The sequence below is a fragment of the Phyllobates terribilis genome, unplaced genomic scaffold, assembly GCF_046119375.1.
Source record: "Phyllobates terribilis strain yellow unplaced genomic scaffold, ASM4611937v1 Scaffold_235__1_contigs__length_3068650, whole genome shotgun sequence".
Taxonomy (NCBI): Eukaryota; Metazoa; Chordata; class Amphibia; order Anura; family Dendrobatidae; genus Phyllobates; species Phyllobates terribilis.
Genome location: NW_027362995.1, coordinates 1,484,056 through 1,505,943, shown reverse-complemented (window position 1 = coordinate 1,505,943; position 21,888 = coordinate 1,484,056). Strand labels below are relative to the sequence as shown.

At 44.4% G+C, this 21,888-nt stretch overlaps 1 protein-coding gene across 1 annotated transcript in view; it reads left to right on the top strand.

Moving 5' to 3' along the window:
* The window catches only part of LOC141215262 (uncharacterized), a 103,906-nt gene extending 85,918 nt beyond the window's left edge, over window positions 1-17,988 (top strand). Inside the window, exons 2-7 of the mRNA XM_073665585.1 lie at window positions 12,535-12,684; window positions 12,814-12,993; window positions 13,077-13,200; window positions 13,284-13,381; window positions 13,580-13,670; window positions 16,724-17,988. Of these exons, the coding sequence (XP_073521686.1) occupies window positions 12,535-12,684; window positions 12,814-12,993; window positions 13,077-13,200; window positions 13,284-13,381; window positions 13,580-13,670; window positions 16,724-17,655 (1,575 nt within the window). The 3' untranslated portion in view covers window positions 17,656-17,988. The remainder of the gene's footprint in view (window positions 1-12,534; window positions 12,685-12,813; window positions 12,994-13,076; window positions 13,201-13,283; window positions 13,382-13,579; window positions 13,671-16,723) is intronic.
* Window positions 17,989-21,888: the final 3,900 nt, after the last annotated feature.

Sequence of the window (21,888 nt, the reverse complement as noted above, 5' to 3'; positions counted from 1 at the left end):
CGCTCCGTACACCTCGTACACGCTCGGCTCTGCTCCGTACGCCTCGTACACACGCGGCTCCGCTCCGTACACCTCGTACACACACGGCTCCGCTCCGTACACCTCGTACACACGCGGCTCTGCTCCGTACACCTCGTACACACGCGGCTCTGCTACATCCACACTGTAAACCCCTCCTGACCCCACACATAAACTTCAGCTCATCCAGCACCATGACAACCAGCACAGCAGAGTCCTGCATCCACTGAGGCCCCTGATCATGTGACCCCTGACTCCTCCCCTCCTGTGACCTCATCACAGGTCCTGTGCGCACAGAGCAGCCATATATGTGGTGGCAGCTCAGCAGGTGGAGGTATGTGGAGATTCCCCATTACTGGGCGCAGGGGGCATTAACCCCTTCAGCACGGAGACTCTTTTGGGGTCTTGTGTTGCCCCTTTATAAGAATCATAAGGTTTTTGTTCTGTTTCCTGTAATAGATACATACGACCCAACTATGGAGACAGGAAGGGAGGAAACGTATTGTTCTCATAGTACAGGACCCCTTTACTGCCCCACAGTGTAATGCCCCCATTATACCCCTTATGCAGTATGTATGATGCCCCCACAGTGTAATGTCCCCATTATGCCCCTTATGCAGGATGTATGATGCCCCCCACAGTGTAATGCCCCCATTATGCCCCTTATGCAGTATGTATGATGCCCCCACAGTGTAATGTCTCCATTATGCCCCTTATGCAGGATGTATGATGCCCCCACACAGTGTAATGCCCCCATTATGCCCCTTATGCAGGATGTATGATGCCCCCACAGTGTAATGCCCCTATTATGCCCCTTATGCAGGATGTATGATGCCCCCACACAGTGTAATGCCCCCATTATGCCCCTTATGCAGGATGTATGATGCCCCAAACAGTGTAATTCCCCCATTATGCCCCTTATGCAGTATGTATGATCCCCCACACAGTGTAATGTCCCCATTATGCCCCTTATGCAGGATGTATGATGCCCCCACAGTGTAATGCCCCTATTATGCCCCTTATGCAGGATGTATGATGCCCCCACACAGTGTAATGCCCCCATTATGCCCCTTATGCAGGATGTATGATGCCCCAAACAGTGTAATGCCCCCATTATGCCCCTTATGCAGGATGTATGATGCCCCTATTATGCCCCTTATGCAGGATGTATGATGCCCCCACAGTGTAATGCCCCCATTATGCCCCTTATGCAGGATGTATGATGCCCCCACAGTGTAATGCCCCCATTATGCCCCTTATGCAGGATGTATGATGCCCCCACACAGTGTAATGCCCCCATTATGCCCCTTATGCAGGATGTATGATGCCCCCACACAGTGTAATGCCCCCATTATGCCCCTTATGCAGGATGTATGATGCCCCCACACAGTGTAATGCCCCCATTATGCCCCTTATGCAGGATGTATGATGCCCCCACACAGTGTAATGCCCCCATTATGCCCCTTATGCAGGATGTATGATGCCCCCACACAGTGTAATGCCCCCATTATGCCCCTTATGCAGTATGTATGATGCCCCCACACAGTGTAATGCCCCCATTATGCCCCTTATGCAGTATGTATGATGCCCCCACACAGTGTAATGCCCCCATTATGCCCCTTATGCAGGATGTATGATGCACCCACAGTGTAATGCCCCTTATGCAGGATGTATGATGCCCCCACACAGTGTAATGCCCCTTATGCAGGATGTATGATGCCCCCACACAGTGTAATGCCCCTTATGCAGGATGTATGATGCCCCCACACAATGTAATGCCCCCATTATGCCCCTTATGCAGGAAGTATGATGCCCCCGCACAGTGTAATGCCCCATTATGCCCCTTATGCAGGATGTATGATGCCCCCACAGTGTAATGCCCTCATTATGCCCCTTATACAGTATGTATGATGCCCCCATTATGCCCCTTATGCAGGATGTATGATGCCCCCACACAGTGTAATGCCCCCATTATGCCCCTTATGCAGGATGTATGATGCCCCCCACACAGTGTAATGCCCCCATTATGCCCCTTATACAGGATGTATGATGCCCCCACAGTGTAATGCCCCCATTATGACCCTTATGAAGGATGTTTGATGCCCCCACAGTGTAATGCCCCCATTATGCCCCTTATGCAGGATGTATGATGCCCCCCACACAGTGTAATGCCCCCATTATGCCCCTTATACAGGATGTATGATGCCCCCACAGTGTAATGCCCCCATTATGCCCCTTATGAAGGATGTTTGATGCCCCCACAGTGTAATGCCCCCATTATGCCCCTTATGCAGTATGTATGATGCCCCCACAGTGTAATGCCCCCATTATACCCCTTATGCAGTATGTATGATGCCCCCACAGTGTAATGCCCCCATTATGCCCCTTATGCAGTATGTATGATGCCCCCCACAGTGTAATGCCCCCATTATGCCCCTTATGCAGGATGTATGATGCCCCCCACAGTGTAATGCCCCCATTATGTCCCTTATACAGTATGTATGATGCCCCCCACACAGTGTAATGCCCCCATTATGCCCATTATACAGTATGTATGATGCCCCCCACACAGTGTAATGCCCCCATTATGCCCCTTATGCAGGATGTATGATGCCCCCACACAGTGTAATGCCCCCATTATGCCCCTTATGCAGGATGTATGATGCCCCCCACACAGTGTAATGCCCCCATTATGCCCCTTATACAGGATGTATGATGCCCCCACAGTGTAATGCCCCCATTATGCCCCTTATGCAGGATGTATGATGCCCCCCACACAGTGTAATGCCCCCATTATGCCCCTTATGCAGGATGTATGATGCCCCCCACACAGTGTAATGCCCCCATTATGCCCCTTATGCAGGATGTATGATGCCCCCACAGTGTAATGTCCCCATTATGCCCCTTATGCAGGATGTATGATGCCCCCACACAATGTAATGCCCCCATTATGCCCCTTATGCAGGATGTATGATGCCCTCGCACAGTGTAATGCCCCCATTATGCCCCTTATGCAGGATGTATGATGCCCCCACAGTGTAATGTCCCCATTATGCCCCTTATGCAGGATGTATGATGCCCCCACACAATGTAATGCCCCATTATGCCCCTTATGCAGGATGTATGATGCCCCCACAGTGTAATGCCCCCATTATGCCCCTTATGCAGTATGTATGATGCCCCCACAGTGTAATGCCCCCATTATGCCCCTTATGCAGGATGTATGATGCCCTCACACAGTGTAATGCCCCCATTATGCCCCTTATGCAGGATGTATGATGCCCTCACACAGTGTAATGCCCCCATTATTCCCCTTATGCAGGATGTATGATGCCCCCACACAGTGTAATGCCCCATTATGCCCCTTATGCAGGATGTATGATGCCCCCACAGTGTAATGCCCCCATTATGCCCCTTATGCAGGATGTATGATGCCCCCACACAGTGTAATGCCCCCATTATGCCCCTTATGCAGGATGTATGATGCCCCACACAGTGTAATGCCCCCATTATGTCCCTTATACACGATGTATGATGCCCCCCACACAGTGTAATGCCCCCATTATGCCCCTTATACAGTATGTATGATGCCCCACAGTGTAATGCCCCCATTATGCCCCTTATGCAGGATGTATGATGCCCCCACACAGTGTAATGCCCCCATTATGCCCCTTATGCAGGATGTATGATGCCCCCCACACAGTGTAATGCCCCCATTATGCCCCTTATGCAGGATGTATGATGCCCCCACAGTGTAATGCCCCTATTATGCCCCTTATGAAGGATGTATGATGCCCCCACAGTGTAATGCCCCCATTATGCCCCTTATGCAGTATGTTTGATGCCCCCACAGTGTAATGCCCCCATTATACCCATTATGCAGTATGTATGATGCCCCCACAGTGTAATGCCCTCATTATGCCCCTTATGCAGTATGTATGATGCCCCCCACAGTGTAATGCCCCCATTATGTCCCTTATGCAGGATGTATGATGCCCCACACAGTGTAATGCCCCCATTATGTCCCTTATACAGGATGTATGATGCCCCCCACACAGTGTAATGCCCCCATTATGCCCCTTATACAGGATGTATGATGCCCCCATTATGCCCCTTATGAAGGATGTATGATGCCCCCACAGTGTAATGCCCCTATTATGCCCCTTATGCAGTATGTATGATGCCCCCACAGTGTAATGCCCCCATTATACTCCTTATGCAGTATGTATGATGCCCCCACAGTGTAATGTCCCATTATGCCCCTTATGCAGTATGTATGATGCCCCCATTATGCCCCTTATGCAGGATGTATGATGCCCCACACAGTGTAATGCCCCCATTATGTCCCTTATACAGTATGTATGATGCCCCCCACACAGTGTAATGCCCCCATTATGCCCCTTATACAGTATGTATGATGCCCCACAGTGTAATGCCCCCATTATGCCCTTTATGCAGGATGTATGATGCCCCCACACAGTGTAATGCCCCCATTATGCCCCTTATACAGGATGTATGATGCCCCCACAGTGTAATGCCCACATTATGCCCCTTATGAAGGATGTATGATGCCCCCACAGTGTAATGCCCCTATTATGCCCCTTATGCAGTATGTATGATGCCCCCACAGTGTAATGCCCCCATTATACCCCTTATGCAGTATGTATGATGCCCCCACAGTGTAATGTCCCATTATGCCCCTTATGCAGTATGTATGATGCCCCCCACAGTGTAATGCCCCCATTATGCCCCTTATGCAGGATGTATGATGACCCACACAGTGTAATGCCCCCATTATGTCCCTTATACAGTATGTATGATGCCCCCCACACAGTGTAATGCCCCCATTATGCCCCTTATACAGGATGTATGATGCCCCCACAGTGTAATGCCCCCATTATGCCCCTTATGAAGGATGTATGATGCCCCCACAGTGTAATGCCCCTATTATGCCCCTTATGCAGGATGTATGATGCCCCCAGACAATGTAATGCCCCCATTATGCCCCTTATGCAGGATGTATGATGCCCTCACACAGTGTAATGCCCCCATTATGCCCCTTATACAGGAAGTATGATGCCCCCACACAGTGTAATGCCCCATTATGCACCTTATGCAGGATGTATGATGCCCCCACAGTGTAATGCCCCCATTATGCCCCTTATGCAGTATGTATGATGCCCCCACAGTGTAATGCCCCCATTATGCCCCTTATGCAGGATGTATGATGCCCTCACACAGTGTAATGCCCCCATTATGCCCCTTATGCTGGATGTATGATGCCCCCATTATGCCCCTTATGCAAGATGTATGATGCCCCCACACAGTGTAATGCCCCCATTATGCCCCTTATGCAGGATGTATGATGCCCCCACACAGTGTAATGCCCCCATTATGCCCCTTATGCAGGATGTATGATGCCCCCACACAGTGTAATGCCCCCATTATGCCCCTTATGCAGGATGCATGATGCCCCCCACACAGTGTAATGCCCCCATTATGCTCCTTATGCAGGATGCATGATGCCGCACACAGTGTAATGCCCCCATTATGCCCCTTATGCAGGATGTATGATGCTCCCACACAGTGTAATGTCCCATTATACCCCTTATGCAGGATGTATGATGCCCCACACAGTGTAATTCCCCCATTATGCCCCTTATGTAGGATGTATGACGCCCCCACACAGTGTATTGTTCCCATAGTACCGCCATCCCCCCACACAGTATAATCAGAGGCATAACTATGATGGGACCTGTTGCTTGTTGATTTTGACCACCACCCATCCTGATATATACAGTGGGTACGGAAAGTATTCAGACCCCTTTACATTTTTCACTCTTTTTTTCATTGCAGCCATTTGGTAACTTCTAAAAAGGTCATTTTTTCTCATTAAAGTACACTCTGCACCCCATCTTGACTGAAAAAAAAACAAATGTAGAAGTTTTTTCAAATTTATTAAAAAAGAAAAACTGAAATATCTCATGGTCATAAGTATTCAGACCCTTTGCTCAGACACTCATATTTTAGTCCCATGCTGTCCATTTCCTTGTGATCCTCCTTGAGATGGTTCTACTCCTTAATTGGAGTCCAGCTGTGTTTAATTAAACTGATAGGACTTGATTTGGAAAGGCACACACCTGTCTATATAAGACCTCACAGCTCACAGTGCATGTCAGACCAGATGAGAATCATGAGCTCAAAGGAACTACCCAAGGAGCTCAGAGACAGAATTGTGGCAAGGCACAGATCTGGCCAAGGTTACAAAAGAATTTCTGTAGTACTCAAGGTTCCCAAGAGCACAGTGGCATCCATATTCCTTAAATGGAAGAAGTTTAGGACCACCAGAAGTCTTCCTAGACATGGCTGTCCAGCCAAACTGAGGAATCGTGAGAGAAGAACCTTGGTGAGCGAGGTAAAGAGGAACCCCAAGATCACTTGGCTGAGCTCCAGAGATGCAGTAGGGAGATGGAAGAAAGTTCCACAAAGTCAACTATCACTGCAGCCCTCCACCAGTTGGGCTTTTATGGCTGAGTGGCCCGACGGAGGCCTCTCCGCAGTGCAAAACATATGAAAGCCAGCATAGAGTTTGAACAAAAACACATGAAGGACTCCCAGACTATGAGAAATAAGATTCTCTGGTCTGATGAGACGAAGATAGAATTATCATAAAAAAGTTCTAAGCGGTATGTGTGGCGAAAACCAGGCACTGCTCATCACCTGCCTAATACAATCCCAACTGTGAAACATGGTGGTGGCAGCATCATGCTATGGGGGTGTTTTTCAGCTGCACGGACAGGATGACTGCTTGCAATTGAAGGAAACATGAATGCGGCCAAGTACATATTCTGGATGAATACTTCTTCCAGAGTGCTTTGGACCTCAGACTTGGCTGAAGGTTCAACTTCCAACAAGACAATGACCCTAAGCACACAGCTAAAATAACAAAGGAGTGGCTTCAGAACAACTCTGTGACCATTCTTGACTGGCCCAGCCAGAGCCCTGACCTAAGCCCAATTGAGCATCTCTGGAGAGACCTGAAAATGGCTGTCCACCAACGTTCACCATCCAACCTGACGGAAGTGGAGAGGATCTGCATGGAAGAATGGCAGAGGATCCCCAAATCCAGGTGTGAAAAACTTGTTGCATCATTCCCAAGAAGACTCATGGCTGTACTAGCTCAAAAGGGGGCTTCTACTCAATACTGAGCAAAGGGTCTGAATACTTATGACCATGTGATATTTCAGTTTTTCTTTTTTATTAAATTTGCAAAAGTTTCTACATTTCTGTTTTTTTTTTCAGTCAAGATGGGGTGCAGAGTGTACTTTAACCCCTTAAAAGCCCAGGGCGTACTAATACGCACCTGCCCCCTGGGCTTTCAGAGCCAGGTACGTATTAGTGCGCCCTGTTGATTTTGCCCGCACATAGGCTGTGCGGGCGTGATCGCCGCCGGGTGTCAGCTGATTGTCACAGCTGACACCCGGTGCTATGTGCCTGGCACATTAACCCATGCAATGTACGATCAAAGTCGATTGGGGAGGTGATCGCCCATACTCACCTCTCCTGCCGGCGTCCAACACTGTCTGCCGCGGCTTCCCGGATGTTGCCATGTCACAAAAACATCCGGGTCACCAGACAGCAGGAGGATACTTTGGTCATATGCAGTGCACGACCAAAGTATCTTCTGCATCTGCAGCACCGACAGCCTGTATAGCACAGGGATGGTGCTCCATCCCTATGCTATACAGGTGATCAGAGTGAAAAAAGTCCTATTGTGGGAAAAAGTCTAAAAGTAAAAAAAAAATTGTTAAAAAATGAAAAAAAAAATTGTAAAAATATTTTTTTAAAAAAATCATCCACCAAAAATAAAAATATAATGTACCCATCAATAAATATTATTATGAAAAAAAAACAACAAAACAATAAAAGTACACATATTTGGTATCGCTGCGTCCGGAACGACCTGACCTATAAAACTGTCCCACTAGTTAACCCCTTTAGTGAACACGGTAAAAAAAAAACTAAGCAGAAACCAATGCTTTATCATCATACCGCAAAAACAAAAAATGGAATAACACACGATCAAAAAGACGAATATAAATAAAAATGGTACCGCTGAAAACGTCATCTTGTCCCACAAAAAAGCAAGCCGCCATACAGCTCAATCAGCCGAAAAATAAAAAAGTTATAGCTCTCAGAATAAAGCGATGCAAAAAAAAAAATTCTATAAAATAGCTTTTATTGTGTAAAAGCGCCAAAACATAGAAAAACTATATAAATGTGGTACCGCTGTAAACGTACTGACCCGAAGAATAAAGCTACCTTATCAATTTTACCACACGCGGAACGGCATAAAAAAATTATAAAAAAAAAAAAAAACATTTCCTGAATTGTTGTTTTTTGTTTATTCTGCCTCCCAAAAATCGGAATAGAAAGCAATGTCACGTGCCTGAAAATGATACCAATAAATACGTCAACTCATCCCGCAAAAAACAAGCTGTCACATGACTCTGTCGGCCAAAATATAGAAAAATTATAGCTCTCAAAATATGGCGATGCAAAAGCTAGATTTTACTAAAAAATGCGTCTTTTAGTGAGTGACAGCTGTCAATCATAAAAACCCGATATGATTCTAGTATCGCTGCAATCGCACCAACCCGAAGAATAAAGTCGTCTAATCACTTATACCGCACGAGGAACGGCGCAAAAAACAAACTCTAGGGTTAGGGTTGGGGTTGTATTAGGGTTGGGGGTAAGGTTGGGATATTTAAAAAAAAAAATAGATGACGATATGGCGACTAGTGTTGAGCGCAAGTGTTCGCTACTTGAGTTTGCATCGGGTGCTCGGATATGCACATTGCGGGGATTGCTTGCCACATCTAAGCAACAGCTCTGGGAGGGTATTCTGTCCTCATGCAAAACAATTGAAGCAGAAACCATCCAAAACCTGACAAATTCAATAGATAAGAGAGTTCAGAAGCTCCTTTCCAACAAGGGGTCCTATGTGAAAATGTAACATCACCTAGAATAAAGTTTTGAGTTGAAAACTGTTTGATTTCAGTTTGTAATAACCTGCTAATGCTTATAATTTCAAAAAAGACCATTTTTTTGTTCTTTATTAAAATGAAAAGGTTGAAAACTCTGCTGTGCATAATAATTTGGAACATGCATTTTGAGAGCAGTTTGAGTGTTTTATTTTTTTTAAATATACTGTTATCATAGGCAGTTTGTACAAAAACCTTTCAATTGTACTCTAATAGTTATTTGACTGGAAAATTACAATGACTGCAATTCATATAGGTAATTTGGGAAAATGTGAGAAAATATTATTTGCATAATAATTTGGAACACAGTGTAATGCACAGCCCATGGTCCGTACATATAGTATAATGCACAGCCCATGGTCCGTACATGTAGTATAATGCACAGCCCATAGTCCGTACATGTAGTATAATGCGCAGCCCATAGTCCGTACATGTAGTGTAATGCGCAGCCCATAGTCCGTACATGTAGTATAATGCACAGCCCATAGTCCGTACATGTAGTGTAATGCACAGCCCATAGTCCGTACATGTAGTATAATGCACAGCCCATAGTCTGTACATGTAGTATAATGCACAGCCCATAGTCCGTACATGTAGTATAATGCACAGCCCATAGTCCATACATGTAGTATAATGCACAGCCCATAGTCTGTACATGTAGTATAATGCACAGCCCATAGTCCATACATGTAGTATAATGCACAGCCCATAGTCCATACATGTAGTATAATGCACAGCCCATAGTCCATACATGTAGTATAATGCACAGCCCATAGTCCATACATGTAGTATAATGCACAGCCCATAGTCCATACATGTAGTATAATGCACAGCCCATAGTCCGTACATGTAGTATAATGCACAGCCCATAGTCCGTACATGTAGTATAATGCACAGCCCATAGTCCGTACATGTAGTGTAATGCACAGCCCATAGTCCGTACATGTAGTGTAATGCACAGCCCATAGTCCGTACATGTAGTATAATGCACAGCCCATCCTCTTACATGTAGTATAATGCACAGCCCATCCTCTTACATGTAGTATTATGGCCAAGGGCACCGTGTACTCGCTGATTTAAAAAATACCAAAACATTATACTCCCCTTCTCTCTGCTCCCTCGCCGCGCGGTGTCTTTTCTGGAGCTGCCGCTGACTTCAGCTGGAAGCGACAGGAGAGCATGATGTTACTTCCATGCGCCCCTAATGACGTACATGCCGATGTCACCTGCTGGCCTCTGATTGGTCGGCAGCGTGTATTGTGGCACTAAGCTGAATGTCAGTCCGAGAACACACATCCAGCTGCAGCAGGGGCTGGTGGTGGCTGGGCCCGGTCACAGGAGCGACTGCGGTCATTAAGCCTCTCAATATAATGCTCTCATAGTACCTCTATTTCCCACACTGTATAATGTTCCCACAGTACCGCCATCTTCCCACATACAGTATAATGTTCTCACAGTACCGCCATCTACCCACATACAGTATAATGTTCTCACAGTACCGCCATCTACCCACATACAGTATAATGTTCCCACAGTACCGCCATCTTCCCACATACAGTATAATGTTCTCACAGTACTGCCATCTTCCCACATACAGTATAATGTTCCCACAGTACCGCCATCTTCTCACATACAGTATAATGTTCTCACAGTACCACCATCCTCCCACATACAGTATAATGTTCTCACAGTACCGCCATCTACCCACATACAGTATAATGTTCCCACAGTACCGCCATCTACCCACATACAGTATAATGTTCTCACAGTACCGCCATCTTCCCACATACAGTATAATGTTCCCACAGTACCGCCATCTTCCCACATACAGTATAATGTTCCCACAGTACCGCCATCTTCCCACATACAGTATAATGTTCTCACAGTACCGCCATCTTCCCACATACAGTATAATGTTCTCACAGTACCATCTTCCCACATACAGTATAATGTTCCCACAGTACCACCATCTACCCACATACAGTATAATGTTCCCACAGTACCGCCATCTACCCACAGACAGTATAATGTTCTCACAGTACCGCCATCTACCCACAGACAGTATAATGTTCTCACAGTACCGCCATCTACCCACATACAGTATAATGTTCTCACAGTACCGCCATCTACCCACATACAGTATAATGTTCCCACAGTACCGCCATCTTCCCACATACAGTATAATGTTCTCACAGTACCGCCATCTTCCCACATACAGTATAATATTCCCACATTACCACCATCCCCCCCCACATACAGTATAATGTTCCCACAGTACCGCCATCTACCCACATACAGTATAATGTTCCCACAGTACCGCCATCTACCCACATACAGTATAATGTTCTCACAGTACCGCCATCTACCCACATACAGTATAATGTTCTCACAGTACCGCCATCTACCCACATACAGTATAATGTTCCCACAGTACCGCCATCTTCCCACATATAGTATAATGTTCTCACAGTACCGCCGTCTTCCCACATACAGTATAATGTTCCCACAGTACCGCCGTCTTCCCACATACAGTATAATGTTCTCACAGTACCGCCATCTACCCACATACAGTATAATGTTCTCACAGTACCGCCATCTTCCCACATACAGTATAATGTTCCCACAGTACCGCAATCTTCCCACATACAGTATAATGTTCCCACAGTACCGCAATCTTCCCACATACAGTATAATGTTGTCACAGTCCCGCCAACCCCAATTTTATTTTATGTATTAACACTTGGTTTTCTTTTTTTGGTGTTTTTCATGTAATATATGGAAACCTACAGGAAAATGCTAAAAGAAACATAATATCCAGGAAAAAAAACACTGTACATGGAGACATTCGCATCAAATAACTCCTGTCTTGGTGTTCTTACACACAAGCTCTTATAAATGAGATATAACGTGATAAAAGATTACAACCTGGGAAAGACGGGAAACATTCATGTAGACAGTCGGTGATGATGAGGTCAGTGACGGACTCTGGCCAAATTTGTTTCTAGAGCCGCATTAGAAGATGTAGATGTCGTCCTCATCATGAAGTTGTTATTTCTCATGCCATGTGTAATGTATATGAAGAGAATTAGCGTTATGGAAGATGAGTCTATAAGAAACGTATTCAGCTGCAGACTCCGAGGAAGAAGAAACTGCTTGTTGTCTGTGGCCTAAAATATATAGGTTTTATTAGTATGTCAGGGACAAAAGCAGAATGTTGTAAAATAATAAAAATACCATTGCTGCTTGGGTTTCTGGGTGATTCTTACTGCAGCAGTGGCCAACTTAGCCAGTGATTGGAAGTATGGAGGAGATGTCTAAGTCAGCAATTCAACTTATGTTCCAGTCCATAAAAGACTAGAGAATACAACATCTACACCTTCTATCTCCTGATATATTTCCCTTATTGTCTCCAGTAATTGTATTATTACACAGAATTCTTTATGATTTTACATCAGCTCTTTTTCTCATTCAGGTCTCTACAATATCGGATCCTCTCAGTGAAGATCTTCTATATAAGAGAATTTTTCTAAATCACCTATCAAGGATGGATATGGACAGAGACAAGATGGCGGAGAGGATATTACACCTCACCCTAGAGATCCTCTTCCGGCTTACTGGAGAGGTGAGAGATTCTGATGACATCACATTACATCATTCTTATCTATGGGAATAACAGATGAACAGAACTGGAGAGGTGAGGACTCTGGAAATGTCTGGAGTGAGATTTAGTAATGTGTCTCTCCATAACCAGGATTACACAGTAGTGAAGAAGACCTCTAGTGAGCGCTGTCAGGACCCTGTGTCTGAGGGACGGGGAAGACCCCTGAGCCCAATCACGAGGCCTCCACCTCACCCCCTGATACATGAGGACATCAATGACCAGAAGATCCTAGAACTCACCTACAAGATGATTGAGCTGCTGACTGGAGAGGTGACACTGCTGGGAATGCTGGGACATTATACAGTAATGCTATGAAGGGATCGGGGGGATGACGATATCATTGTATGTGTCAGGTTCCTATAAAGTGTCAGGATGTCGCCGTCTATTTCTCCATGGAGGAGTGGGAGTATTTAGAAGGACACAAAGATCTGTACAAGGACGTCATGATGGAGGTTCCCCAGCCCCTCACATCACCAGGTAATAGACTGGACTAAATACACACAGCCTATAATTATCTGTATATAAAGAATGAATTCAGTCCCTGTATGTGTTTCCTCCAGATCTATCCAGTAAGAGGACAACACCAGAGAGATGTCCCCATCCTCTTCTTCCACAGGACTGTAAACAAGAAGATCCCAATGTTCCTCAGGATCATCAGGTAGATGGAGAGAAGATATCATGAGATCTCCCCTATGATGTGTAGATGGCTGTGAAGGTCTTGTGCTTAGTTTTGTTTTATCCACCAGTATTATATGTTTTATACTCGTGTAATGAGAGCGGTGGAGATGGCAGGATTAGAGCTGATCATAGATGTGACTTCTCCATCTGTCTGTGACTTTTACAATATTTGTTTCAGGGTGAAAATCTGACCCATATTAATACTACAGAGACATATGTGAGGGGTGATGAGCAGTGTAAGAAGGAGATTCCTACATATGACTACCCAGGTGAGTACTGGGTACTAAATGCTGACAAGTCACAGATTCTTCTCAGTCACCGGCTGTGGCTGCTTTATCGGTGGTGTAGTCCAGCTGTATCACAATCGTGTGATCATCATTTTACCGCTAGACCACAACATTTTCCTCCGTCCGAAAATTTTCACATTACTAAGTGTAATTGTAAAATATCTTTTCTGTAGAACTTACAACCTGGAGGATCCACCTCCCCCTGGGATTAGGAGACGCTGACCATTACCTGCCCAGATCTATAAACTACAAAGCCAAATGACAGCGTATATAGAATGTGCTGAAAAGTGAGAAAATCAAAATTATGATGGACCTGTAAGAGAAAGCGGAGGGTAATGATGCTGTTGGCTTCCTAGATCCCTGATATCTTATTGGATGAATCTACCTTCTCTCCCTTCTGTGCTGCTGAATGTGCTCATATGGTCCCTACAAGACCAGGTCCAGTCTTTCTGGCCAAACTTCACTTTTATGATCTACAACATTAAATGTGCAGTGAGGGGCAAGTGTGAATTTCTGTACAATAACAGCAGAGTTTCCCTTTATCCTGACTTTTCAATTTCTTTTTAAACCAACTAACTTCAAACAGGATCTTGATAAACTACATAAAAATCATTACACCTGTGCCATGATATATCTCTAAGCTGTGCCTAGGTGATGGCAAAAATATACATTTATTCACACCTGCAGGAGATGTGTTGGCATGACTCGAGCCCTGGTTTCATGGATTCACACCGCGTCATAAATTCCATTATGTTTTCAGTCCTAAGGAATTCAGATTACTGCACAATCTCTCCTGAAATGGGGGCGCTAATACTTTCTCTACTCTTCTGGTCAGGACTCATAGTAGCTCCAATGGTCCACCATAAATGAGTGTGACTCCGGTTTAGTGTTGGAGCTCTCCCTTGTATATACGTTGTTGTTGGGGATGTAACATATCTTTTATTCTGTCTTTTTTTACAGGTTCATTTTGTTTGATTTTGGTGTGATCGGCCTGACTCACTTATTTGACTCTGTAACTCCCTGGTAGTCTTTAAAAGAAGGTCTCCATTACCTCTTCCCAATGCCCGAGATCTAAATTTAAGACCCCTCATCTTTGCACTATTATAAAAAGTTCTGTTTCAATGTCTAATATTTCTTCTTGAAACTCACCTGACAGAAAATATTGTCCCTTATGATAGTTTAGATTGCTAAGAGCCACCGAGCCCCAGACTCTAATTACCCCAGAGAGGTTTCACCACTAGTTACTCATTTATTATTGATGAAGACTGTTGAGTTTGATCATTTTAGTAGATGTGTTCTTGTCTATAGTCAGTTTTTGACTACAGTAGTTAGTGCCCAAAATACTCTGATTTAACCCCTTCCTGCAGCCAGTTTTCTGTCCCTAATCGGGGCCCATTTTCAAATCTGACATGTGTCACTTTATGTGGTGATAATTTTGGAATTCTTCACAAAGGATAAAAGGAAACAAATGGACCTTACAAATTATTTTCCAACTTCTCTTGAATCCAACAATACTCTATATACGGTTGTACACTACTGTCTGGGCACAAGGGGAGGAGCGCCATTTATGAATGAAGATCTTGCTGGAATATATTTCCGACACAATGTATTGGGGGCACTGTTCATGGTCACCTGGCAGCTCAAAAGATGGCTACCACGAATAGGCTTGGCGATATGTACTCCATTTTCCTGATCCCAGGGATTGCCTTGCTCATCATCCTTTAACCCAAAGAAGAATAGTCAGGTAGCCGGGTCATAACCAGGAGGACAGAGAAAATACTAAATCAGACAGGAGTAGTCAGTAAATGGTCACAAGAAGAAACAAATACACAAGCCGGGAGCTGAGCACAGAGGACTGAACCAGAGGAGAACAAGGCTGTATCTGGCAGCTTCCGGCAATATGCTTCCACCTTTAGTAGTGTGCGGTGCTTTCCGATTGGATGAAGCAGGGAGTAGATTACTTCAGCTGGACAGAATACACAACCATACTGCCAGACTGGATGGTACTACAGGTCCCAGGCTGCCTAATCTTAGTGTTTGGACACAGCCTGTGCTGCCCAGAGCTTCTGGTTCCAACGTCTCATCCATCACCAGCATTACCTGCAGAATGATTAAGGCGGCGCCTGGTGACAGAAGCAGACGTGGGGGAGCAGATCCCAGGGGAGATTGGACACACTATTTACAGAAGCCTTAAAGAAGTTGTCCAGTACTTTTTACAATTGACCAATGTCCCCCAATGTATTTACCCTGTGCCCATAAGAATTTTTGTAATCACCTTCTGCTGTACTTCTAGCCTGTGAGTGACGCTATCGGGGGTCACGTGATGCCTGAGAGCGGCCAGCGATAGTGCCGCTCACAGGCAAGAAGGACTGCAGAAGGTAATTACAAAAAGACTTATGGGTACAGGGTAAATACATTGGGGGACATTGGGGCAATTGTAAAAAGTACTGGACAACTTCTTTAATATAACAAAGTGACTCCATTTTGGAAATTATAATCCGCAGTGAATTAATCTATAGACGTATCGATTCCACAGGCACTTTCCGGAAATTAGCACGAAGTGGATGTTGGAGAGTGAAAATTGCAAATGTGTCATTTTATTACCCAACACATAGTGCCCAGATTGTGCTCCAGGAGACACACACCGTAAATTAAGTGGGTTCTTCTTATTATAGTAATGCCAAATACATGGATGCTGAATGTGGTTTGGGCACATTTCAAGGCTCAGAAGTGAGGGGGAGATTTGACTTTGGGAGAGCAGATATTGCTGGATTGATTTATGGATGAGAAGTTTTTATTGGTATCATTTTTGCCTACATAACATTGTTTGGTGGCTTCTTATTCCATATTTTGGAGGCAGAATGAACAAGCAGTTGAACACCACGCTCTACTGGTTCATCCTATGAGGTTTTCACGTTTCACTGTCATTCTGTCAATAACTTGTCATTTCTACAGGCGTTTTAAGTAGAAATGTTCAAAAATATAAATTTCAGGGATATTTTATTCAAAATTAATAATTGTTTTTTTCTTGGCAGATGACTGTACCAGGAGATCAGAGGGACAGCTGACATCTTCAGTTTTTAAATCCGATGATCTTGGGATCCCACAGGATACAATTGAAGTGAATGCCATTACTCCAGATATACCATCATCCCTTCACAGCAAAGATCTGTCATCTGATCCTATGAAACAGCTCCAGTCTTCTGATTCATTACCGACTACTAAGGAAAATCAAAATAAAAAAATAAGCATTACAAAACGAACTGCTCATAAAGGAAAGAAGCCATTTTCATGTTCAGAAAATGGAAATAGTTTTACCCTTGAAAAGTATTTTCTTAAACATCAAAAAATACACACAGCGGACAATAGATTTTTTTGTTCCAAATATGGGAAATATTTTAACCAGAAATCAGATTTTGTCAAGCACCAGAGACTTCACATAGGGGAGAAGCCTTTTACCTGTTCAGAATGTGGAAAATGTTTTAACCAGAAATCAGCTTTGGTCAAGCACCAGAGAACTCACACAGGGGAGAAGCCTTTTACCTGTTCAGAATGTGGAAAATGTTTCAACCAGAAAGCACATCTTAATATCCACCAGAGAATTCACACAGGGGAGAAGCCTTTTTCATGTTCAGAATGTGGGAAATGTTTTAACCAGAAATCAGATTTGATTAAGCACCAGAGAATTCACACAGGGGAGAAGCCTTTTTCATGTTCAGAATGTGGGAAATGTTTTAACGATAAATCATATTTGGTTAAACACCAGAGAATTCACATAGGGGATAAGCCTTTTTCCTGTTCAGAATGTGGAAAATGTTTCAACCATAAATCAGCTTTGATTAAGCACCAGAGAATTCACACAGGGGAGAAGCCTTTTTCATGTTCAGAATGTGGGAAATGTTTTAACCAGAAATCAGATTTGATTAGGCACCAGAGAACCCACACAGTGGAGAAGACTTTTTCTTAGTCTTTTTTTTTTTTAATCCAATACATTTGAGATTTTTTTCATTAGTTTTTTTTTTTTTGACAAAACCAAGAAACCAGTACATGCAATAATAAAGCAACATACCATAAGGATCACATACATTCATCTCTCCTATATATCCTTTCAGCTTGCCCATTACTGCCTGATAACTTGCAGTTCCTAGATCTTCCAATTAACATTCCACATTCTTGAAATCTCTTACAGTTGTGCTCAAAAGTTTACATACCCCGGCAGAATTTTTCCTTTCTTGGCCTTGTTTCAGAGAATATGAATGATAACAAAAAAACTTTTTCTCCACTCATGGTTATTGGTTGGATGAAGCCATTTGTTGTCAAACTACTGTGTTTTCTCTTTTTAAATCTTAATGACAACCAAAAACATCCAAATGACCCTGATCAAAAGTTCACAAAAAGCCTCCAGTTCCTGTAAATTCCTGGGCTGTCTAGCATGAACTGCGCGCCTGAGATCTCCCCAGAGTGGCTCAATGATATTGAGGTCAGGAGACTGAGATGATCACTCCAGAACCTTCACTTTGCTCTGCTGTAGCCAATGACAGGTCGACTTGGCCTTGTGTTTTGAATCATTGTTATGTTGGAACGTCCAAGTACGTCCCATGCGCAGCTTGCGAGCTGATGAGTGCAAATTTGCCTCCAGTATTTGCTGATAACGTGCGGCATTCATGTTTCCTTCAACTTTTACCAAGTTTCCTGTGCCATTGTAGCTCATACATCCCCAAAACATCAGTGATCCACCTACGTGCTTTATTGTAGGAATGGTGTTCCTTTTTATCATAGGCCTTGTTGACCTCTTTCCAAATGTAACATTTATGATTGTGGCCAAAAAGTTCAATTTTGTCTCATCACTCCAAATTACCCTGTTCCAGAAGTTTTGAGGCTTGTCTCTATGCTGTTTGGCGTATTCTAGGTGAGATACTTTGTGGCATTTGCACAGTAATGGGTTTCTTCTGGCGACTCGACCATGCAGCCCATATTTCTTCAAGTGCCTCCTTATTGTGCATCTTGAAACTGCCACATCAATAGTTTTCAGAAAGTTCTGAATTTCAGCTGATGCTATTTGTGGGTTTTTCTTTGCATCCCAGACAATTTTCCTGGCAGTTGTGGCCAACAGTTAGTGTTGGTCTAACTGACCGTGGTTTGGTTTTTACAGAGCTCCTGATTTTCCATTTGTTAATCATAGTTTGAATGCTGCTGACTGGCATTATCAATTCCTTGGATATTTTTTGTATCCCTTTCCTGTGTTATACAGTTCAACTACCTTTTCCCGTAGATCCATTGACAATTCTTTTGCTTTCCCCATGACTCACAATCCAGAAACGTCAGTGGCTGGATGAAAGATGTAAGAGTCTGTCTGGATCCCAGAGACTCACTCAGCTTTTACGCACACACACTGATTACAAGCAAACAGGTCACAGGTGAGATGTTACCTTTAGTAGCCATTCAAACCCATTTGGGTCAAATTCTGTGCATGTTATCAGGCCAAAATCACCAGGGTATGTGAACTTTTGCTCAGGGTCATTTGGATGTTTTTGGTTGTCATTAAGATATAAAAAGAGAAAACTTAGTAGTTTGACAATAAATAGCTTCACCCAACCAATAACCATGAGTGGAGAAAACAAAAAAACGTTATCATTCATATTCTCTGAAACAAGGCCAAAAAATAAAAAATTCTGCCGGGGTATGTAAACTTTTGAGCACAACTGCATGTATGTGTGTGTATGTATATATATATATATATATATATATATATTCAGGAGCTTTGCTATGCTTTATAACTGTTAGTGCTGCACTGACACCAATTAGGTAGATCATGCACTGCACATGACCTAAATAACTTGTTAGCTCTGGTCACCCGGATGTTGTCATGATGACATCGAGTCACCATGGCAATGAGTGGCCCCTGAGGTGTGGGCTAACTAATTTCTGACGACATATGGGACATCACCGCTTTCAGGATATATTATTTAATAAATTATGGGGTTCAGTTTCACCTATTAACCCTTGTGTACCTGACAAATTTGTAGCAAATACAAAAATTGCATTTTTACCACTAAAATGTCATATTTCCATGACTCAATGTTATAAAATTCTGTAAGGCGCCTATGGGTTCAAAATACTTACTACACCCCTAGATGAATTCCTTAGGCAGTGGTGTTTCCAATATGGGGTCATCTGGGGCGTGTGCTGACACCTCAGGGGCTCAGCTAATGGAGTCCACAATCTATTCTAATGAAATCTGCGTTTTGCAAGCCAAAACCCAAAGCAGAAACACCGAACATGACGTCATGGAAGGCATATTACCTAAGTGGCCCAGGGTGCAGAGTGTGGCGCATACTCGGTACCCTGGACCCCTTAGAGCAGAAGTATAAGGCATATTACCTATCTTGTCTGCTTGTCTACAAGCTTTGACCTGGCCCTCATGTTGAACACTTCCCCTAACCAGCATCTTCTGGGCACTTCTCTCCACAGCCGGTCATTAAGCCCCTCTTATATATAACACTGTCGGCCATTGATCTGGTGTTGTGTCCATTGTTTCCCCTCCCCCTTCCCTCTCTTTGGAATACTCCGTACCTTAAGCCCCCGTCTCACATAGCGAGATCGCTAGCGAGATCGCTGCTGTGTCACGGTTTTGGTGACGCAACAGTGACCTCACCAGCGATGTCGCTATGTGTGACACTTTGCAACGATCAGGCCCCTGCTATGAGGTCGCTGATCGCTGCAAAGTGTCCTGGACCATTTTTTGGTCGTTGCTCTCCCGCTGGTCAGCACACATCGCTGTGTGTGACCAGCGGGAGCAGCGATCAGGCTGGTAACTATGGTAAACATCGGGTTACTAGGGGCACACGCGCACCTAGTAACTCGCTGTTTATCATGGTTACGAGCCTGCTAAAGTGAGCGGTAACCTCCCGCTCACTGTAGCAGAGTGGTAACCATGATAAACAGCGGGTTACTAGGAGCGCGTGTGCCCCTAGTAACCCGATGTTTACCATAGTTACCAGCCTGATCCTGCTTCAGCTGGCTCGTAACCAGGAGCAGGACATCGTGGAAAGATTCTTTCGACGATGTCACTGCTCCCCTGATCGTTGGTGAGCCGGCCTGTTTGACAGCTCACCAGCGACCACATAGCGACGCAGCAACGATCCCTGACAGGTCGTATCATTGTCGGGATCGTTGCAGCGTCGCTAAGTGTGACGGAGCCTTTACATTACACTTCCTTCATTAGTCATTGACTCTATTTAAATTTTTACAAGAGGGATTCATTCCCTGATCCCATCAGTTGGCTCGCCGCCTGTGTAGGGTCACTTTATATCTACAATCATCTTATGCTATACAGTTAAGCTCATCTATATGTTATTATTTTTAGGCTACCCCAGGATCATTGACATGCTACACTAAGCACTAGGCATATTGCTTTACACACTTGGCCTCATTCTACGTGTACATACTTGCTCCTTTGTGGTTCAGGTTCACACACGTGTGTGTGTGTGTGTGTATGCATGCTGCCGGCTGCATATCCTCTGTATACCCCTGTCCAGTGTGTGTGTGTGTGTGTGTGTGTGTGTGTGTGTGTGTGTGTGTGTGTGTATATGCATGCTGCCGGCTGCATATCCTCTGTATACCCCTGTCCAGTGTGTGTGTGTGTGTATATGCATGCTGCCCGCTGCATATACTCTGTATACCCCTGTCCAGTGTGTGTGTGTATATGCATGCTGCCGGCTGCCTATACTCTGTATACCCCTGTCCAGTGTGTGCGTATGTATATATGCATGCTGCCGGCTGCATATACTCTGTATACCCCTGTCCAGTGTGTGTGTGTATATGCATGTTGCCGGCTGCATATCCTCTGTATACCAATGTCCAGTGTGTGTGTGTGTGTGTATATGCATGCTGCCGGCTGCATATTCTTTATACCCCTGTTCAGTGTGTGTATGTGTATATGCATGCTGCCGGCTGCATATATTCTGTATACCCCTGTCCAGTGTGTGTATGTGTATATGCATGCTGCCGGCTGCATATACTCTGTATACCCCTGTCCAGTGTGTGTATGTGTATATGCATGCTGCCGGCTGCATATACTCTGTATACCCCTGTCCAGTGTGTGTATGTGTATATGCATGCTGCCGGCTGCATATATTCTGTATACCCCTGTCCAGTGTGTGTATGTGTATATGCATGCTGCCGGCTGCATATACTCTGT